This window comes from Mustela nivalis, assembly GCF_964662115.1.
Source record: "Mustela nivalis genome assembly, chromosome: 19".
Lineage (NCBI taxonomy): Eukaryota > Metazoa > Chordata > Mammalia > Carnivora > Mustelidae > Mustela > Mustela nivalis.
In genome coordinates this window covers 35484762-35499794 of record NC_139038.1, presented here as the reverse complement: position 1 = coordinate 35499794, position 15033 = coordinate 35484762, and the positions used below count along the sequence as shown (strand labels likewise).

The 15033-nt window shown below is 44.8% G+C and overlaps 1 protein-coding gene across 8 annotated transcripts in view; it reads right to left on the bottom strand.

Annotated features, from left to right (window-relative positions):
• GLYR1 (glyoxylate reductase 1 homolog) overlaps positions 1-15033 on the bottom strand; it is a 35693-nt gene that overhangs the window by 19637 nt on the left and 1023 nt on the right. For 6 of the 8 annotated variants that reach the window (XR_014306134.1, XR_014306135.1, XM_082713151.1 and 3 more), the window contains exons 2-5: positions 14856-14892; positions 13290-13369; positions 3314-3452; positions 2529-2771 (exon numbers count right to left, since the gene is read on the bottom strand). Coding sequence is in view for 6 of the 8 variants with exons in the window: in XM_082713151.1 (XP_082569277.1) it covers positions 2529-2771; positions 3314-3452; positions 13290-13369; positions 14856-14892 (499 nt within the window). In the remaining 2 variants the exon portion in view is untranslated. The remainder of the gene's footprint in view (positions 1-2528; positions 2772-3313; positions 3453-13289; positions 13370-14855; positions 14893-15033) is intronic. The other 2 variants (XM_082713155.1, XM_082713156.1) reach the window with 1 other exon arrangement.

Below are 15033 nucleotides of genomic sequence, written 5' to 3'. Positions count from 1 at the left end.
TAATTAAAACCAACTGTCTGAACCGAAATGGCTGTGCCTGCCCTGCACCACTAGCCACAATCCTTCCTCTCCAGCTGACAAATCCTTCGCTAGAGGCCGGGCCAAGCAAGGAGAATGCACAAAGGGCTGTGCTGAGGGTAAATAGCAAGTAGACGTCTCGGCTGAGGACCTCACTCCAAGAACAGCAGCAGAAATGTTACTACCCTCTAATTAATAATTCAGACTCAAGGGCAAACTGCTTTTCTCTGGGAGCCCGTGAGAAGAGTCCCTGCAGAGAGCCCGGTGGTGGCCTCGGGTTACACTAAACCCACTATGCTCTCGCTGCACAATGGGCTACTGCCAGACACTGACACATGTAAAGCCATTCATCAGAAGCGTAGTTCACGGCTCACTGTTCTTGGTGCTTTGCTCGTTACTCATTTAATTATCACAACAAACAAGAGAGACAGGTATCACTACTATTTCCAGTGATCAGATGAGGAAACGAAACCAAGGCAAAGGTAGCTGGCCAAGGTCACACAGTTGCACAAAGTTATGGAGTCACAGTTCGGACTCAGACCTCCTCCTCACCTCTCCTGGACACCTCCCTTTTTCCAAAAAGATGTCGTTTCTCTGCTGGGCCAGCACGGAGTTGGTGAGATCCACGGCTTCAGAAGGCAGAAAATAGGAATTTGGAGAACAGTATAAAACCTGACAGCTCAGATGCCTCTGGATCCCCAGGAAATCAGTTCAACTGGACCAAATCTGATCACACCCCCTGAGGAGTTCTTTCTGCACCGCGGCTAGGCGTTTTCTCCATCTTCTCCACCTCTGGCTGCAGTTCCCTGTGCTCAGTGTCAGCCAGGGCTGTCCCGACCGCTAGTCACTCTGTCTACTCTCAGTCTCGGGTCATCTGACAGTGAGAAGGATCTTCTCTAACACAGTGGTCACTCAGTGGCAGCCCACAGGCTCAATCGGGCCCAGAGATGTTCCTTGGACCTAAAAGTACTTTAAAATTTTGAATTAGCATGTAACATTTAAAACTGGAGTGTTTCACATAAAACTGTATTTTCAGCTTCTCTTGAGGAAAAATCAGACAACCTGGCACAAGTTGGCTGGAACCCCACGGACAGAGCATGATCTCCCCTGAGCGCCAGCTGCTGTCACCCCTACTGCTCTCAGCGTGGAGGCAGGTGAGGGCTGTGGACCCTTAGCAAGCCTCTCCCCTTGCTGCAGCGACCTGTCTGGTCTCGCTGGTGTCTGAATTTGCAGGCCATGATCTGATGCGGTCTAGCGTTTCATCATGGCCTTATCACCCAACTGTTTCTGCCAGCCATCTGGCTCCCGTCCCCTTGATTGTGCTCTAACAATCCTTCCCTGTGTTTTGACAGACTATCCCCTCCATCTCAAATTCTCTTCCCTTGGCTTTTAAGACTTGGCCCGTATCTTTTCAGGAAGGTGAAAGGTACATTATTTCCACTTTATTTCACTGTGATGGCTCTTCCAAACCCTTCCAACTTTGATCTATGGGTGTTTCCCCTGCAAAGCACACTCCTGCCTTTGACTGCTCCCTCCTTACTTTCTGTGAAAGTAGAGGGCCAGTGGGGCCTCAGATATACTTCGTATGTGTTCTCCAACATACTTTCTACCTATCTGCCTCCCACCTCTACAGACCATCCTGACATTAGTTTAAGGCTCCCTAACAGTCTAGCATTAGGCATTGGCATCACCTCAAATTCATCACAGTCAAAATAGTACTAGTCCTTCTGCTCCGTATGCCAACTCTACTCCAGACTCTTGCTCTTAAGAATGGTGTTACCATTTCCCAAACAAAAACCTGAAATCATCTCCCCCACCACTTCCTCTGGAACCAGTTCTAAATCTTATGAGCCCTTCCTCTGAAGTGCCTCTAAGGCAGTTCGTTTTAGTATTTGCTATCAGGATAGCTCCTTATGTAAGCGTAAACCTGGTTTAGCTTTCGGACTGGCTTTAGCCTGTCTTCTCTGCCCTCCACCAATCCTAACACACAGCTTCGAGAACACACCACCCTGCCACCTAGCTTCAACAAACTTGTGGCCCCCTATTGACTCTGTGACCGTAAATATTGCTTTAGTAGTAGACCTCAAGGCCCTCTACAACCCAGTGACTACTCACTTTTAGCTCTCTGCTCTCCTCTTTGTCCTTCACCTATAATGAGAACATCCACACCAACATCAAGCCCCATGCAGGCTGGGCCCTCTGTCTCTGGAATGCTTTTCCCCTCTTTGTTCTTAAGCCCCTTCCAGTGCCAGCCCTCACATGCTGGCTCAGGTGGACTATTCTCTGGCCATGACCATCTAGCTGAATGCAAGATCCTTTACAGCCTTGTGTTCCTATTTCATGCCTGTGCACCCAGGCTGTGTCCCTCCCCTGGTCTGCAGTATTCTTTAGGGCAGTGCTTAGCACAGGTTTCTATGTCCACTCAGTGAGCTGAGGCACACTGTAAGGCTCAGCTCTTTCATATACAAAAGGAAGTTGCTAATCCCAGAAGCTGCAGAGGTAAAACAAACCTTCTCATCCTTTGGGGGCCGACCCCGTTTCCGGGGACTCTGCTCTTGGGCTCTTTTCAGAGGGGACTTGGAGCCTCTCTCTGATGAGCCTGAAGACACCCTCTTCTTTCCTTCTCCCATGTTCTTCTTCACCTTCCCTTCAGACAGGCTAAGCTTCCGCTTCTCATCACCTGAGTTTGGCCTACTTCTCTCCTCACTGGAATTACGCCGATTCTTGTCATCAGCAGAATTGTGGGACGACGTCTGAAAGTTTAATAATAACAATGATAGCCACCACAGCAGCCACTGCTGCCAACACCGCCATTTACACAAGCCACACCCTAGGAGAAGCGTTTTACGTGTGCTATCCACACAACAACCCTACGAAATAGGTCCTGTTATCACTCCCACTGATGTTTGGGGAAGCAGATAAAGTCAAATCACTTGCCTATAGTCCCAAAGCTAAGATGTGGGATTTACACCCAGGCAGTGGATATACCCAAGAAGCTATACTCCTAATCTCTAGGATGTAAAAGGGAGAAATGCCTGTGTGGTACTCAAAAGCTGAGATACTTCTCCTGAGTCCAAGAGACTTTCCTAAGAACAGCAATCCATTTCAGAAAAGTTTGCTGCATTCATGGAGTTTCAAGCTGATAGGCAAAACGCGGATACCCTAGATTTGAAGTAGTATTCTTTCCATTGGCATTTCGTAAGAATAGGGTTTGGGTTTGGGCCGTATTTAATCTGTTAGTTACTACACCAAAATAACCAGTCAGATGTTGGAATAAAGCAAGGATCACTCTCACCTGGTCTTTCCCTTTGGCTCTCCGGAGGAACTCTTCGACAGCATCTACAGCCTGCTGGAATCGTTTCCCCTTGTTAATCTTTATCATTTCCTCCTTGTGTGCATGGTATGGCTTTAGCTGTTCCACTTTGATCCAGGCACTAGCAGAAAACACACATAGAAAGGGTATGACACACTGCCCAGGCCCCAAATTAGTAAACACCTCATCAAAACAGAATGCAAATATATGTTTGGCTTCACTGGACTTCGAAACACACCTGCTGTGTTTTCAAAACATGTTACCAACCACCCCATACTCTTGGGGTGTTTTCCTTAAACAAGTCAAGCACAACCACCACCACCACCAAAACCAGAACACCCTTCACAAGCTGCATGCTTTCTGTCTACTCCCCTTCACCAGCCTTCTACACTAAACCACACATCACTTGCCACTTGTGCAGGGCAGAGGAAGCCTGGAGATGTTCTTCCATTCTCATCACAGAAGCCCCTCACGGACCCAGGGCAGCAGGAGCATTATCAACCACAGCAACATCACTGCCCAGTCAACGCCCAAACCCAAATGACAACCTGTCAATCAACTGGGAATCAGGGATGCTCCCATGGCTCAAGAAATGCAGCACCTGAACTCTGCTGCTCTTAGAGATATTTGTTCATAAATGATCCTGTCCATGGCTACTAAACCACACAAAATGTGACATGATTTGGAATTAGGGCAGCAGTCGTAACAGGACGTCTTCAGAAACAAGGTTCTGCTTGTGATTAAAAGTAGAACATACCTTATGATGTTTTAAAATTTAATTCCTACCATTAATGTGTAACACACACAAGTAGACATGCCATCAGTTGTCACTTTTTTAAAGATTTTATTTATTTATTTGACAGAGAGAGAGAGATCACAAGTAGGCAGAGAGGCAGGCAGAGAGAGAAAGGAGGAAGCAGGCTCCCTGCTGAGCAGAGAGCCCGAAGCGGGGCTTGATCCCAGGACCCTGAGACCATGACCTGAGCCAAAGGCAGAGGCTTTAACCCAGAGCCACCCAGGCACCCCAGTTGTCACTTTTGAAATATCTGGCTTACCATACTAACCTGAACAAATCTGCCCCTGCTGGCTTCCTGTGATTTTCCTAAATGACATTTAGTATCCCAGTACAAAGGAGAGGGTTTTATAGGCTTGGTGAGATAACAGTTAACTTATGTACATTTTTACTATGCAATACTCAGGTTTCAGAACAAAACCTTCTGAAAAAAGGGGTCAGGTTAGGGACCTAACTAACTTAAGGTCCTCTCCTTTAGACAAAGCTGGAGAATATTCACCAATAATAGTAAAAATGTGGGGCGCCTGGGTTACTCAGTCAGTTAAGCATCCAACTCTTGATCTCAACTCAGGTCTTGATTCTAAGGCGATGAGTTCAAGCCCCACACACTGGGCTCCACACTGGGCATTGAGCCTATTTGGAAAAAAAAAAAAAAAAAAAAGTGCTAATCTTTACATAAAAATAGTGCGACCAAGTCACCAATGGCCACCTTTGCTTTGAGTGTTATATGAGTAATTGTGACAATGGATTTGTACAAACACAACAGCCGTGAGACTATCAGCTTGCCAATGTGACAGCAAACCAGGACTTAGCAGGTTCCCTACGGCGAAACAAAACCAGAGAACAGAACGATGAGATGTGGTCTCACTGCGTAAAGCTCCAACCAGGTGAGGTAAGCAGGTACCTTCCCGTAATTAACTCATCTTAAAGTCTGAAACTTGACATGATAGATTCAATTGGTCTATTCTACCAGGAAGAAAAATGGAATTGTATCTTGACCTTACCTGGCCTGGCAGGTACACCACTGAATGGGACCATCCTGCTTCTCTTCCCATTTAGTGTTTCTAAGGACAGACCACCAGAGCAGATGCAAAGCCAGACACACCCTGAAAAGCAGGTTAAGCTGTCCTACCAAGACGACAAAAGTACTAGTGATGAAGCTTACAGAGTCACGTGCTCTGGACTTGCCTCTTTGTTCTCTGAGTGGCGGGTTAGAAGCTGGGACCCACACAAGTTTTGGTGTAAGATCAATTGGGGGGGGTTATAGAGCCACGTGAGATGGGACAATCCACTCCAGGCACTCTAATCCCTGCCTCCCTCTCCCCACATGAACCTCTGATTCAGGGGAAGTGGAGAGGTAGGGACATCTATGGAGGAAGCACCAATAATCCATGCGTGTTTTTCCACTGAAGCATTTTAAGTGGATTACTGATTTCTGCCGCCAGAATGGTACAGTCAAAATTCCATTCATCCCCAGACTGCCATTTGAATACTCAAATGAAATTTTCCTCTCCGACCATTTTTTGAAAAGTGAAGATGGTTTGCTAAAAGAATGGACAGTGTACATATCAAGAGGATAAATGCAAGAAATATTAATCTGGTTAAGACTGTTGAAGCAGGGACGCCTGGGTGGCTCAGTTGGTTGAGCAGCTGCCTTCGGCTCAGGTCATGATCCCAGCGTCCTGGGATGGAGTCCCACATCGGGCTCCTTGCTCAGCAGGGAGCCTGCTTCTCCCTCTGCCTCTGCCTGCCTTTCTGTCTGCCTGTGCTCGCTCTCTCTCCCTCTCTGACAAGTAAATAAAATCTTAAAAAAAAAAAAAAAAGACTGTTGAAGCAATGTGCCCCATCAGAGAAACTGTAAGTAAAAAGCCAGCCCAGCAGGGCTCTAGGAGGATTACCTCTTGAAAGCTAGCCAAATTGAAATAGAGTTTTTTCTCTGAAGTCTGTATTGCAGAACTCTGTCTCCTCAAAGAGTATGCTTTTCAGCCAGAGTTTCAATAATGCACCATTCTCTAGTACACTGATGTCTGTCACCTGGGCCTGGCATGCAACTGGTGCTCAATAAATAATCACTGAGTGAATGATGCCTTCCAGGCAAGTTCAGAGGGCTGGAAGGCTTTGCTGGCCTTTTCTGGTTGTTGCTGTTGTCTGTAAATTTCTGTTTTTGTTTTATTATGACCCGGAGATTGAGACCTGAGCCACAATCAAGAGTTGGGATGCTTAACTGAGCCACCTGGGCACCCCTGTTTATTTTTTTTAGGTGACTTCTGCTTCTTTCTGTGACTTATGATTTCCTTCTTATCATCCTCCTGATGCCTAGATGGTGCTGGACCTTTTCTGTGTAATTTGCTGTGGGGCTGGGAGTCAGAAAAATCAAGCTTAGTCAAGTGGTGTGTAAAGTACAAAGAACCTTTGCTTTTATGTACATGGAAGTAAATCCCACTGTAGTGGCAATCAGTGAGGCCATCATGAAGAACCCTTAAGGAAGGTCCCTTAAGATGTGTGGCTAAGTGGAAGAAATCAAAATGCAGACCCGTGTGTACAGTATGTTATTACTCGTGTAAAAACAAGGAAAAAGGAAGATGTAACTTCTTGATTTTGCACAGTGTCATTGGTGGGACATGCCGTAAGAATCTAGTATAACTGGATGCCCAAGGGCTGGTAACTGTGTGGCTGAGGGTCAGGGATGAATGGAAGTTTCACAGTTTATAGCTGGATTTGGGCGGACAGGCAGGGGCGGATGGGCATAAACATGTATTATCTTTAAGAAACAACAAATCAACAATAAAGGCCTCTGCTATAGAACATGGGCTGCTCTGCCCAGGGACCTGCCCCCAGGACTTCTTCAGGTGCGTAGCTACTGGCTGGTTGCAGTAACTGCGCCTGTAACACAGTCAGGAGCAGCAAACTTACCCTGGTGTTCTGATACACCTCCTGTAAATTCTTCTCATTTCTACTATAAGCCCTCTCACATTACACGCTCTGCTCGAAATGAATTCAAACACCTCACGTTTTCAAAAACCTCCATAGTTCCGACCTGCTTTTCCCTTAAGTTAAAATTGTATCATGTACACATCGTATTAAACATGTGGTCTACAAATTAAACGTGGGTCTATGAATAATCTCCAAAACTCTCATGTATGTGACTCAGACTACACGACACAAAGACCTGGGTGGGGGTGGGAGGGAGAACACACACGTGTCTGCATAGTCCAAAGGTGAGAACAAAGATGGGGACAGAAGACACGGGCTGCTTCTCCAAAAACCACAAAGAAAATTAGAGTTTGTCAATTAGTTTCAAGCACTGATTATCATATAGACATCAACAAAGACTTGTAGTTAAGATAGATTAAGAAGATTCTGTTTTCAAAACTTGAAAACATTCCCAAATGCTGGATAAGGCTTCCAAGCTGTGCTGTCTCTGCCAACATGGCCAGCCACTTCCTTTGCGCCGGATTCTTTAATGCTGGTGCATAACACCTGTTCCTGGAGTCCACTGTCTCAGCCACGAAGGGAGTCACCTGTAGGACTGATGCTGGTGCTGGGACAGGAAAACCTACTCAGTGCTCTCTAGGACAGGTATTGTCCAGTCCTGGCAGAGGACACTGCTGGCTCAGTACAAACAGCAGCGCACTCACCATCCATTTGGCTCGTTCTCCAACTATTGCACAATGTTGGATGTAGGCAAAGCGGGGCCATCAGCCCCCAGGCGAAAAGAAAGAGGGGTGCTCAGATGGCTCCAATCTGCTTGTAATTACAAGCTGCAGGTTCTTCTCCAAGAGTCTTACCTTCTATTTACCTTGATGGAAAGTTTCTTAGGCTGGGATCCTGGAAATTCTATCACTGAACTCCACAAATCTCCTGCCTCTCAGTGTACTAATCTGTTAAAAAGTGAGAACCAGAACAAATATGCCATCTATTTCCCTAAAGGACTGTTGGAGGGTCAGGTGTGAAGACACTACACAAACTCTCGGGTGGTCATTTGGGATCTATACTCTTTTGCCAGTAGTCTTCTCTTGCACTGTTTGTTTCTGGGCATTTTTGAACACCCAAAGACTATATTAGCTTCCTCCAGTCTGCCATCCATGGCCACCACTGAAAATTTCAAACTCCAGGCTGTTTCTGTTCTGATGGGCAAATCCCTGTCCAAGATGGGCTCTCACGTGCCTGAGACTTCATCTGCGGGTGTGGTCACCTGGTAGAGTTGTCAAAGTTATGCTAAAGTTATTTTTCCCTCTGTATCTCTGTGAAATAGAAAACAACCATAAGTAACCCCTCTACTGGCCATCCGGGCTTGGAGAGCTGAATCCAATCATCTTACTAAGTCCTTCCCCTTCCAGGGGTGGCTGGTTAGGAAGATCTAGAGGTCCTCTCTCTTCCTAATAGAACATCAATACAATTTGTCAGATGTTTTGACAGAGGAAGGGGGAGAGAAAAACTAGTTTTCTAGAAGATTGAAATATTTATCTTTAAAAAAAAAAAAAGATTTGGGGCGCCTGGGTGGCTCAGTGGGTTAAGCCGCTGCCTTCGGCTCAGGTCATGATCCCAGGGTCCTGGATCGAGCCCCACATCGGGCTCTCTGCTCAACAGGGAGCCTGCTTCCTCCTCTCTCTCTGCCTGCCTCTCTGCCTGCTTGTGATCTCTCTCTGTCAAATAAATAAATAAAATCTAAAAAAAAAAAAAAAAAAAAAAAAGATTTTATTTACTTACTAGAAACACACACACACACACGCACACACGGTACAAGCCGGAGAAAGCGGGGAGCAGGCTCTGTACCAAGGAGGGAGCATGCCCTGGAGCTCGAGCCGAGAAACCTGGGATCATGACCTGGCCTTAACCAACTGAGCCACTGAAATCGTTATCTTAAGGAGCTACTCTTTACACTCTTTAATAAAGATCCTTACTAATATTAAAAAAATCATATCTATAAATATTTTTCCCCATAGAGAGTGTAGAGTTTTGAAAAGATACATGTCTGACTGAATCCTATATTGCTCAGGAATTCAGGAGCAGCCCCATGGGGTCAGGTCCTATCCAGTGCGGGAAGCATCATACCCCTCTCCCTGACATCAAACATCAAGTGAGGTAGAGCCCAGTTTCTTCTGGAACCACCTATGGCCCTGCCCTTCACAAAGGAGTTCTCTATCTCTAAAAACCCACTTGTACTTCCCGTCTAAAGCACTTCTCAAATGGCTGTTTCCTACAGTGCTTCTTATGCATGCCCTAAACATAGTCACCACAGCATTTGTTCTGCTCACAGTGCCGCTATCGAAACGTCTGATGATTTATGAACAGGTCAATGTTTACCTCCTTGGGGTCATTCATCATTTCGCCAATTCTGATTGTGCTCTTTTTCACATTAAAGAATTCTAGTCTTTGATCCGACTAGGTTCCCTTTTCTGATATTATCTAGTACCATCAGATCCCTTTGGGAGTATGGACTCAACTGCACATAGCACTCCTGGCAAGGCACAGCACAGTTTTTACATAAAGATGTAACAATTAAAAAAAAAAAAAAGGTAGACCAATTTACTGTTTGGTGTTTGAAGCCTTTTCAGTCACAAGAGATGTGGGGGCGCCTGGGTGGCTCAGTCGGTTAAGCCTCTGCCTTCGGCACACGTCATGATCCCAGCATCCTGGGATTGAGCCCTGAGTCCAGCTTCCCACTCAGTGGGGAGCCTGCTTCTCCCTCTCCTCTCTGCTTGGGCTTTCTGTCCCTATCTCTCTCTCTCTCTCAGATAAATAAAATCTTTTTTTGAAAAAGATTTTTATTTTATCTATTTGACAGAGAGAGAGAATGATCACAAGTAGGCAGAGGCAGGCAGAGAGAGAGGCGGGAGCAGAGAGCCCAATGCGGGGCTTGATCCCAGGACCCTGAGATCATGACCTGAGCGGAAGGCAGTGGCTTAACCCACTGAGCCACCCAGGTGCCCCTCAAATAAATAAAGTCTTAAAACAAAAACAAAAACAACACCTACAAACCAGACCTCGCTGAAGTCCTTAGGAATTTCCAACTCTCAAATGTCTTTCTTTTTCAAACACAAATCCTTTCTCTACCTCTCAAGTTTCCCTTAAAGCCACCTGCTTCTTATCAACTTATTCTGTCTCTTGTACCGTATTTATAAGTCAACCTGAAGTTTACTGAACCCGTCGTATACCACAACACACTACAAACAAATGGCACTACTTCTGCATAACTACGAGGTAGAGAGCATGATCCCACACTGTGGGCAAGGACACAAGGGTTAGAAAGGTGAAAACGACTTGCCCAAATTGTAGGGCAGGTGCGATGGCATCTGAATGCACAGGAGGCCATCATCAAATCCAGAGCTCTTTCCTCAAAGTAACCCCCTGGACACTTCACCTTCAGATAATTTAAAGACAGTAAATAATTCCTGATGATCACTCATCACTAAGGACCCTTCTTCCTTCAGAGATGTGCCTGGAGATCCTCACCCCTTGTTTCCTTTCAATGTCAACTACCTAGCCACCAAAAAACGTGTTGGTCCTGTGACAACTTATTTTTTAATAACTTTTTTTTTTAAAGATTTTATTTATTTATTTGACAGAGAGAGACCACAAGTAGGCAGAGAGGCAGGCAGAGAGAGAGAGAGGAGGAAGCAGGCTCCCTGCCGAGCAGAGAGCCCGATGCGGGACTCGATCCCCGGACCCTGAGATCACGACCTGAGCCGAAGGCAGCGGCCTAACCCACTGAGCCACCCAGGCGCCCCAATTTTTTTAATAACTTTTTATGTGGAATTCTACCAAGCGAGCTTAACAAGCTTAAAGATATTATACCTAACAGCTGCCCAGAATCCACCTGCTTATGAATCCTCTCAAAGAATTTTAGTTAGAAATCACATCAGCACCACCACTACTAACACCACTAGGTTATTTCCAAGTTTAGTTAAGTGCGTCCCTTTTCTTGGTTTCACTTGTGTGCCTTGTAAAGTGCTAAAATGCACTCAACTCCATTTTTCCGTCTTACCTATAGTATTTTTTTTTTTTAAACACATAGGCATCCGTTCACTCTTCTGACCTGCAGCTTTTTACATTATAAGATCACAATGGCTTTCAGGCTTCCTGTAATCTGACCAAGCCCCCATTTCCCATGAGTTTCCACCTTTGTTTTAGACTTGTACATCTCCACTTAGCTAACCAAGCTGGGTCAACCACATTGCCTGTTATTCTTGAGCACGGTTCTTTACCCCCGGGGGGGGGGCGGGGCAGGGAGCCTCTTTCTAACCCTGCATCCAACTTAAGGCCCAGGTGCTCACAGCATTCACTCTGCCTGCACTGCCCTGCTTCGTCCCGCCTGTTCGAATTCTACCTGTCCTCCAGAGGTGAATTCTAACTCCATCTCTTCCATCACCCTTCTTTGATCTGCCGCTTCTCCGTGATCTCTCCTTGTTCTAGAACCCTTTAATAGTCACCTGTATCACTCACTCTGCACTTATTCCCATCCGTAATGTTTATGTCTTGTCACCTGAATTCCTAAAAGGCAAGGCCCACAACATTTGCTTTTCTCTAGAAGTTCCTTTTGGTGTCAACAATTTGGTGTAGCTGTACAATTAGCACTTGTTTTATACATTGGGGCAATGTTTCTTATAAAGCCAATGACATTACTAGAACATTCTGGCTTCCAGAGTGTCTCTGGCTCTCAAAGCTCTGGGCCAGTGACTCCCTTGAATACTGTCATCAAAAGGCGGTAAGTTGGGCACCTGGGTGGCTCAGTTGGTTGGGCAACTGCCTTCGGCTCAGGTCATGATCCCGGACTTCCAGAATCAAGTCCCTTATCAGGCTCCCAGCTCTCTTGGGGAGTCTGCTTCTCCCTCTGACCTTCTCCTCTTTCAAGCTCTCTCTCACTCATTCTCTCTCAAATAAATAAATAAATAAATCTTAAAAAAAAAAAAAAGGGGTGGTAAATTGTTCTGTGACAGAGAACTGGGTATATTGGTGTATCTACACGGTGAAGATAAACACTCCATTCAAATTCTAATGCAGGGGCGCCTGGGTGGCTCAGTGGGTTAAGCCTCTGCCTTCAGCTCAGGTCATGATCTCAGGGTCCTGGGGTCAAGCTCCGAGTTGGGTTCTCTGCTCAGCAGGGAGCTTACTTCCCACCCTACCTCCACCTGCCTCTCTATTTGTGATCTCTGTCAAATAAATAAAATCTTTTAAAAATAAATAAAACAAAATAAACTCTAACCCAAGGGGCGCCTGAGTAGCTCAGTCCATTAAGCATCTCGTTCAGCTCAGGTCATGATCTCAGGGTTCTGGGATGGAGCCCCATGTCAGGCTTCCTGCTCAGCAGGGAGCCTGTTTCTCCCTCTCCCTCTGCCTCTCCCCTGCTTATGCTCGCTTGTGCAGACTCTTTGCCCAAAAATAAATAAATAAATAAATAAATAAATAAAATCTTTAAAGAAAAATACAAAACAAAAAAACCTCTAACCCAGGCTAAGCACTCCGGTATATACACTGCTGAATGAGTGAAGAATACTTTATAAGAGATCTTGCTATAGAATATCATATTATCGTTTTCTAGAAACATATGTTTTAACCATGGCTATTACATTCCTCAGAAAACTCACAGACATTTTCAAACCCAAAACTACATTTTCCTCTAAAAGTGGTAAGTAGAAATGCAACTACTTAAACCATCTAGCTACACCCAGGTAATCAAATCCAGGTAATAACAAGAAAGCTGAACAAATCACCTGAAACTCAGGTAAATACACATTCTCTTCTTCAGTGTGACCAAATGACCTATCAAAGACTCTCAAATGAATGGTCCTAATTTCACCATAAACCTCACTCATGAAGCACAATGATAAACAGCCATTAAAAGAGAAACAAACATAACCCTTATAAGAAGAACCACCTATGGGAGTCGATAAAGAGATGTCAGAGATAATTTTATTGTGATTATCATACTCAGAAGACAGTGAATTCTATTTTTCACTTGACTGAAATTGTTATAGGCCCAGAGACAATTTCTAGGAGCTAAGAACAGCACCTTTTATTTACATATAAAGCCAAAACAATATGCCATTCTGATAGACTACAGTAAAAATGACGTAGGGTCCCTAGAATATTCTCACAAGCAGCTGAGATCCAGGACAACGCCCAAAGAAAGAGAAAGCGAAACTCTTGATGAACACTACTCACTGATCTTCTGTTCCAAAAAACTTCACAAAGAAGCATTTCTTTCCACGTGGTTTCTTCAAGTCTTTGGGTGGATTAACAATCTGGGGAGTAAAAGGGGGAGAAAAGGTTTTTCCACACTTCTAAGTTGGTAAAAAAAAGGAAACAATAGGAATATGTTTAAAGAGAACCCAGGCAGGGACGCCTGGGTGGCTCAGTTGGTTGGACAACTGCTTTCGGCTCAGGTCATGATCCCGGAGTCCCGGGATCGAGTCCCGCATCGGGCTCCCAGCTCCATGGGGAGTCTGCTTCTCCCTCTGACCTTTTCCTCGCTCCTGCTCTCTCACTGTCTCTCTCTCAAATAAATAAATAAAACCTTTAAAAAAAAAAAAAAAAAAAAAAAAGAGAACCCAGGCAGTACATGTCTAAGTCTGGCACTTTTCTACTGAGATGTGTGGAAATGAGCAAATATTCTGTAAGTTCCTTACATCTACCATGTAGCACTGTTCAGTAGGTAGAATATCCCTTCTGCTGGAATTGGCACTGTTTTAAAAGCAGTTAAAACTAAGATCAACATCAACCCCCCCAACCACGTGACCCTGTCATCACTGAAGAAATGCAGAGAACAGTTCTAAAAATACATCGGTAAAGTAAAAATGTTAGGTGGTGTCTATGTTTATCACTGTAAGCAGTGGATAGTGTATAGAATTACTGAATCAATATGTTGTCCACCCAAAAACGACTATAATGTTTTGTTAATTATGCTTCAATTAAAAAAAAAAAAACTGTACAAGGAGAGTTGAGGCAGGTAATAATGACAATGAGAACAACTGAGGCAATGAAAATGCCATATTGCAAAGAAACAGTCTAAAGACATTTCCTGGGCTCCTTGCAAGCATATAAAAAGAGAACATTTGGAAAGCTATGACGGATTGCCTCATGCAAAATCTGGAATGCCAACTTCTGCAAAGATGCACTGGAGCAGCACATATGGTAACATGGAAAGAAGATTTAAACTTAGTTGGGACAAAAATACTTTGACTTTTCACTAACCTACATTTAGACTCCTCTCTTCCTGGGGAATTTATTTTCTTCTCCTTTTGTTACATTTAAGTGTAAAGCTAAATTCAAACTAGAATTGATTTCCAGGATTAAAAAACTTCACCAAAACCACCTCTGATTCAAGAGATAAGCATTTACTGCAAATTACAAGACCTTGTTTATATTGTATTGCCTTTTCTAAACAAACAGTAGAGAAAAACTCTTGAGTTTTTTATTTTTTGGAAGGTTTTATTCGTTTATGTGACAGAGAGACAGCGAAAGAGGGAACACAAGCAGGGACAGTGGGAGAGGGAGAAGCAGGCTTTCCGGAGAGCAGGGAGCCTGATGCGGGGCTCCATCCCAGGATCCAGGGATCATGACCTGAGCTGAAGGCAGATGCCTAACAATTGGGCCACCCAGGCACCCCTCTGAGTGTTATTTAAATAGGTCCAGATTAGCTAAACGCCAGAAACTGAGGGGCATGAATCCTATAGTCTCCACCTTCTCAAACCCACTTTACATATCTTCCAATAGTAGCAAGTCACTCACCTTTCCTGGCCAAGGAGGATACCGGCCGAGTTTCCCCCTAGAGAAAACACACAGTCAGCATTTGCCCTGGAAAAGCCAGTCCATCTCCTTCAACCCACTCAACGTCAAAGTTATTTTCCTAACTCTCCACCTGCACCCTCAAGTGCCAAAACAAAAACTGGCAAACAGGAGGTCTTAA